The sequence below is a fragment of the Dermochelys coriacea genome, chromosome 13 (genome assembly GCF_009764565.3).
Source record: "Dermochelys coriacea isolate rDerCor1 chromosome 13, rDerCor1.pri.v4, whole genome shotgun sequence".
NCBI lineage: Eukaryota > Metazoa > Chordata > Testudines > Dermochelyidae > Dermochelys > Dermochelys coriacea.
Window position 1 is genome coordinate 25,342,642 of NC_050080.1, and position 7,033 is coordinate 25,349,674.

At 48.0% G+C, this 7,033-nt stretch overlaps 1 protein-coding gene across 5 annotated transcripts in view; it reads right to left on the reverse strand.

The window, feature by feature from the left end:
• SGK2 (serum/glucocorticoid regulated kinase 2) overlaps positions 1–6,677 on the reverse strand; it is a 40,786-nt gene extending 34,109 nt beyond the window's left edge. For 3 of the 5 annotated variants that reach the window (XM_043495738.1, XM_043495736.1, XM_043495737.1), the window contains exons 1-2: positions 6,479–6,673; positions 905–1,112 (exon numbers count right to left, since the gene is read on the reverse strand). Coding sequence is in view for 2 of the 5 variants with exons in the window: in XM_038370403.2 (XP_038226331.1) it covers positions 905–956 (52 nt within the window). In the remaining 3 variants the exon portion in view is untranslated. Of the gene's footprint in view, positions 1–888; positions 1,113–6,478 lie in introns of all 5 variants that reach the window. The other 2 variants (XM_038370403.2, XM_043495735.1) reach the window with 2 other exon arrangements.
• Between the last annotated feature and the right edge of the window lie 356 nt (positions 6,678–7,033).

Genomic DNA, 7,033 nt, shown 5'->3' on the forward strand with positions numbered 1-7,033 from the left:
GGGGGGGGTTAACACCCCTGAACGACAAATGTTTTGCCAAGGAAGTGCCAGATCCTTAGTCTTGGTCTACTCTTGAAAGTTATATCGGCACAGGGGCATGAAAAGCGACACCCCTGGCCTGTGTAGCAATGCCAGCATAACAGGTAGTAGACACAGCTAGGTCAACAGAAGCATGCGTCATCATTCGGGACGATCACATTCTTACCCTGATGGAAATCCCTGATGGAAATGCCAGTATCATCTCCCTAATGTAGGCACACGCCAGGGTTCAGGGCCACAGGCTTCCAGCTCAGAGAGAGCTGAGGCACACTCAAGGCTGTTGGTGCTGCCATTTAAGGTCATGGCCTCGGAGAGCCATAGGACCTGACTGAAAGGTCTTGTCTACAGTCCATCCCATGCTGTAGACATTATAAAGCTACAGCCCACATACTGCACAGCTCAGCCCTGCTTGCAGAGTCAACCAATACAGCTGTGAGGTTACTGTCCAGACTCATTGTCTAGCAATATTACAACCCTCCCTCTGGTCGACATTATGTCAGGCCACAGAAAAACTGCAGGGCTGGTCTTAAAGCCAGTCAAGTGACTGCCTAGAACCGCTGAGCTTTGGAGAAGTCGGGGGGCTCCCACTGATGTCAATGGGCTTGGGGTCAGACGTCTGGGGGACAGTGGGTTGCGAGTTGCTGAGGTTAATGCAGGGCCCCTAAAAGCAACTCACATCATGGCCCAGTTCCCGTCGGCCACCTGTTTTCCAGCCCTGATACTGAAGTGGGAGGCAATTCCCAGCCTCATTCCCCCCTCCACTCCCTCCCTCCCATCCATCCTGCAGCTTGGGGACCCACAGCTCACACAGTCAGGCCTGGAGAGTCGCTTGACTTTTGAGATATGTACCGGTCAAATTCATTACCCTTAGTCTTCCCCAGTGCTGTGGAGGGGGTCTCTGGCCGGGGCATGGGCATAAAGTTAGCCCAGAGAGATGCACGCTGCCTGAGAAATTCTGCTAGCAATTCAGTAATTGGCACCAGGTGAGTAGGCTCCGCTTCCTCGGGGTCCAGGAGGCAGGTAGACGTCCAGCAGAGAGGCTCACAGAAGCTGTGCAGTGTCTTGGCCTTCCCCTGTGAAGATGAAGGTCAGGTCACACAGGCCGGATGCCAGCAGAGCACATGCCCAGAGATGCACTAGCATGCTCAGAACATCAGCTCCTGGTCTCAGGAACATGCCCTAAGAGGCTGCCTTTACTAGACACCATCCCCTAACATCACAGTGAGCATTGATTGATTCCCAGACGAGGTAAGAGGTTTACAATGTGTTTGGTAAATCCATGGGGCTGGGCTTTTCTGTTACCTGGTAAGGTTTTTTGATTTTTTAATTAATCTGATTAGTCAATAGGCCAAATTCATCCTTGATGCAAATGCACTGACTTCAGTGGGACTGCACCAAAGATCAGGCTGGCCCAACTGTTTGGAAATGAAAAGAATGGTGTAAGTGCAATGCACAGTCAGTGAATCATTAGCAACTATTTTTGTGTATTGATTATAAGGACCGGTTCCCTTCTGTAGAGTCAGCCTGGAGTTGGGAACTGGCCACACTCCTGAAGAGGCAACATTTTCCTGAGGCAGCAGCCAGCCAGCCACCGAGGGCTGCTGACCTGCATGGCTGAAAGGCTAGCATGCAGGTGCCTCTGCAACCTCTCTCTGCCTGGGAGCTGCAGGGTAAGAAAGAAGACAGCTCGCATCCACTGCCCTACTGGTTGTGTCCCAAGGTGCCCCTTTGTGCCATCTAGGGGCCGGGCCATAGGGCAGACATAATGCCCAGGGCTCGGGTCCTCTGTGCCTGGTGCACAGTCAATTCTGCCAGCTTGGGGCAAATTCCAGGGCAGAGTGGAGGTGAAGCAGGGCAGACCAGGTTGGTAAGAAGTTTGAGCGGGTGTGGCAGGGGCAGACCCACTCCCTGGCAGTGCTGTACTCTCACAAAGTCACACAGAGGCCCTTGAAGCAGTCCTAGCCCGTGCCGTGGGGCCGAGCTGGCCACAACAGTCACTGAATAGGCAAGGCATGAGCTGCCTCTCCTCTCTGGGTTAGCACCTTTGCCAGCCCAGTGGTGAACCTGTCTCTTAATTCAGAAGAATTACTAGGGGCCGATCCAGCCCTTGGTCATGTTACAAAGTGCAGGCTACTGAATGGCATTGACCATTTCATTTCCAGTGTGATGTACACACACAACTGGGCCACTTTGATCTTTGCTACCATCCCACCAATTCAGTGCATTGCACTAAGGATGAGTTAGGCCTATTAACTAATCAGATTAATTCAGAGGCTTTAATAGGTGCAGTCCTTTTGGTTTCAATGGGAATTACCTCCACTTACCCCAGGAGTGACTCTGGCCCCTGAGCTCCCATTTCCCAGCCCAGCATCAGGAAATGATGCTAAATGATGGCACAAGGCCTAATAAGCTATAAACTGTGTCTGCACAGACAGGCTTTCTTGCTGAGGAATTATATTGTTTTTGCCATGCCTGCAGCTGCGAAGGTGAGAGAATGTGCTATGCCTTTTTCCCCTTTGACACCGACATAATTGTCAGAAGAGGAACAAGGCTCTTCAATGATTAAACATTGCAATTAAATATTAAACAGCCAACTTCTTCTGACGTTAAGGCAGCAGCTGACCTAGATGGGAGTTGCTTTACAGCTTATGACACTGGGTCCCTCTCGTGCCTGGGCTATAAACCAGGCCAGGTTTCAGACAGCAGCTGCTAAGCACCCAGTGCCTTTTAAAGTGCCGTGTGACTCCATCCAAGCCAACGGTGTTGCCCTGATGTAACTGGTAGCATGATTCTTAAAAGATTTTAAACCCTTCACCTTTCCCTGGTTATTAAATGAACTGCATGTGGTATCAGCGAGCACTGGGACACAGATTTGACACATACAAGAGTGAGCTCTGGACCCCCTGGAGCGTTTATCAACCACAACACATGGGTCTGCAATCAGCTGTTATTAGCTCATAACACAGGGTGAGTATTTTGTCAGACTAAGTGCATATTTGGGAATTTGAATCTCTTTGCTGCTCCCACATTTACTCCTGCTGTTGTATTCATTTGAGACCCCCTTGAAATGATTAGACCTGCCTAGCAGGTTGGGAAGACAGCCATGAAGAGGTTAATTTGTAAGCCTTGCCATCTGAGGCCATGTCTGTACTAGGAATGCTTACCTCTCTCCATTGCAAGACAGTTGGAGGCAACATCTGTCCCTATCCAACTCAGTCCAGCCCAACCCCCATCCCCACACAGAGAAGTACTCACATACATAAACAACTCATACATTTTAAAGCAAGGTCAACATAGCTACTTTGGTGAAGGGTCTTTAAAAACCACACCTCTGACCAGCATAGCTCTGATGACCCAACTCCCAGTGTAGCCACAGCTATATCCATGGAAGAATGTTTTCACCAAAGTAGCTACCAGTGTTCAGGCACAAGGTGTTCCTACATGGAAAAACCGCTTCCATCAGGGTCGGCTGCATCCACATTACAGGGTTATGCTGGAATAGCTATGGCAACATGGCTATGTCGGTGTAGTCTCAGTAGCGTACACATACCCTTACACAGAAACAAGCAGGTACACACTCACACACATCCGCTTCCAAATATTGTGCACACTCCTTCAGAGGCTGTTTTATAGAGAACGGCAGTCTGTAGACATTCACTTATATAATAATAATAACCATCATCATTATAAATGTATCACAGTCTTGAGCGGAACGACACTGCCCACATGAACCAGAATCTACATGGTCCAAACAAGATTAATACACATTTCTTTAGCATACTAGATAAGTTACCTGCAGCCAGCCATGAAAAGATGACCTACAAATGCTTAATGCGCTTCTAGAAGATGCTCAGATACTACAGTGCTAAGGGTGGTATAAGAATCTATATATAATAGAATAGCAAGGTAATTTCTTAAAAATTGGATATTCCCTCTTTTTGCCTCTATGAGGAATAAGAATGATTGAGTGGATTTTTGTTGATGGGTGGGGTTTTTAAAGTATTATTTTCTATTTTGTTTTACTTTTAAAATATCAGGAATATCAAAAATCTGGTGCCCCCTGGTTTTTCCTGGAGGACTTGCTGGAGGTCTCACATTAATACTGGGAGATTTCTCAAACCTTAATTAAAGGAGTGCTGTTAATGTTTTCACAAAGACTTTCTTTCTTCCAAGCGTTTATTAGGTGTTTGGCTTAATGTTAACAAAAGTAAGCAAACAAAGAATTTCAAACAATCTGCCTCCCCCCTGCACAGTTGTTTGACCTTAATCAATAGCTTTCTGTTTTTCTATAGAGTTTCAGGGTAGATAAGATCTGAACTGCTAATGTAAAATGCAGGAGATTTTCTAACCAAGCTTCCAGGCCTTCTTCATTCAGCAGAAAAATGTAAAATAGGGGCACCCAGCTGTAATGTCCCCCCCACCACCACCTCCACCGCGTGGGACACCTTTTTAAATAACCCAACTCAAAGGACCACTGCACAAGGCCAAAACTCCAGCTCAATCACAGAAATGAAGAAAAGGACCTAGGGGCAGCCTTTCAGCAGCACTCAGGACTTGATTTTCAAGTGCTCAGCACCCACCATACAGACCAGATTTTCCAGAAGGGCTCAGCACCTGAGGTTGCTACCGTGATACTTATGAGCAAATATTCAAAAAAGCACAGCACTCTATCTGCTAAAAATCTGGCCCAGTTGAGGGTGCTGAGACCGTCTCAAAATTCCAGCCGGGCCCACTCCCTTTCCTTTCTGCTAAACCCCATAGTCCTTCTCACATGCAGCAGAGCAGACCTAGGGGATCTGCCATTTTACTGGCCACATTCCTTCCCCATGCTGCATGAGCACAAACTCCTCCGTCAGAGGGGAGGATGTTGGTCTGACTCTGCCAGTTCTAACTCAAAAGGCATGGAGAAGGATGTTTTAATCCCCCCCGCACCCACACACACACAAATCTAGGAGTACTTGTGGCACCTTAGAGACTAGCAAATTTATTTGAGCATAAGCTTTCGTGAGCTACAGCTCACTTCATCGGATGCATCCGTGAACTGTAGCTCATGAAAGCTTATGCTCAAATAAATTTGTTAGTCTCTAAGGTGCCACAAGTACTCCTTTTCTTTTTGCAAATACAGACTAACACGGCTGCTACTCTGAAACCTGATACAAAGATCTGTCACTCTGGGAAGCAGCTAGTGATGGTCGCTGTCAGCAGGAGGATGCTGAGCTAGATGGACTGCGGGGCTGCTGCAGGCTGGCATTGCCCATGTTCCTATATCTATAGGGATCGGTCTTGGGCTGACCAGTCTAGATTGGATCAAGCAACGCTTAAGCTGTTGATGAAAGCCATTATCCCAAATGCAGAGTAAGCCCCACTAGGGGTTAAACCCCCAACCCTGACAGCTTGCCCTGCTGCTAGCTGTTGAAATAAAGTAGAATACTTGGGTCTGTCTGTGCTGGAATCCCCTGCTGTGCTTGACAACACGTATCCCCCTTATTCTCCAGTGGGCTGGTGTTGAACTCACTCATGGTGCCAGTGTTAGAATGAGGCTGTGCTGTTAAAATGGGAGGGGGGGGTGTTGTTGAACTCCACTCACTCTGCACACACCAGCAGGACAACCAATTGAGCACCAGTTCCAGAGGGGCTGAGAGGGAGCCAGCTGAAAATCCTAGTGCAGACACAGCCCTGGCTATCACGGCTTAAGGGCTTGTTTTCTTGGCCCTGGCTGGTTTGGATTGCCCTGGGAGTTTAGCTTTGTATCCAGGTATCCCTGCCCTTTCTGGTTTTTAAATAGGAATTTACACATACTGTATAACATAAAATGCCTCTGGCTGCTTCTTACTGAAAATGGATCCTGGAAAAATCAGCTCTGAGGAGCAGACAAAACAATGAGGGTAGTGGGGGGACGTGACAGGAAACCGTTACTCTGAGCGCATGGTGGCTCTTCCCTTCTGGGAGAGAGAACGCCCGACACCACTGTCCAAAACAAGAGAAACCTTCCCTCCCAAAGCAGCTTTTCCCACCTCTATTCGATGTTACTGAGAGTTTGATCATTTTGAAGAGGGGAACAAGCATGCTTCTGAAATCAGCCTCTCCTGCCTGCTGCTGCCACCCTGTAGCAACAAGTCTATGACCAAGAGCCAGCCATCCCCAAAGTCAACTCTTCTCTGGCCCTAGATTCTGACACCCATATGTGCTGGAACTAGGGGTGCTGTAGGTGCTTCAGGACCCCCTGGCTTGAAGTGGTTTCCATTATATACAGGGTTTACAGTTTGGTTCAATGGCTCTCAGCACCCCCCACTATCTAAATTGTTCCACCACGCCTGCTGACACCCCTGTATGGGACAGTCCATGATCGAGGACCAGGCTTCCCTCAAACCAGCTCCTTTGTGTGCCCCAGAATAAGGGACCATCAGGGAATAAATAAGTAGATAAATCAAAGTGTTACCTGCCAAAAGGAGAAAGTCAAGCAGGCAGAGCTGTCCAGTCATGCAGCACTGGAGGAAGCCGAGTGTGCTAACTAGTACCAGTTGCATAAGGGTGTTATTTACTTTTCTGTGTTTTTGTTTTGGTGAATTAGTCTGAAGGTCAAAGGAATATTCTCAAGGAGTGGCCTATGCCAGGAAGTAAATTATTACCCTGCCATTGCTCTGCGGGGACAAAGAGGTCCCGGAGAGCCACTCGGGGGGCGGGGGGGAGGAGGACAAATCTCCTGCTGCAGAATTAGAGGGCAGCTCACCACAGAGGAAAGAAGTGAAAAAGCTCTGAACAAAGTGCTCTGTTTTCTGAAGGCAGGTCACAGGCTGGGCAGTAGCTGAGGTAATTAGGCATGTGTCACCTGCTAAACGCTCGTTTCAGAGTAGCAGTCGTGTTAGTCTGTATTCGCAAAAAGGAGTACTTTTGTGATTGTAAATGTTGGCGGTGAAGTTGTAGCTACAGCTCACGAAGCTTATGCTCAAATAAATTTGTTAGTCTCTAAGGTGCCACAAGTCCTCCTTTTCTT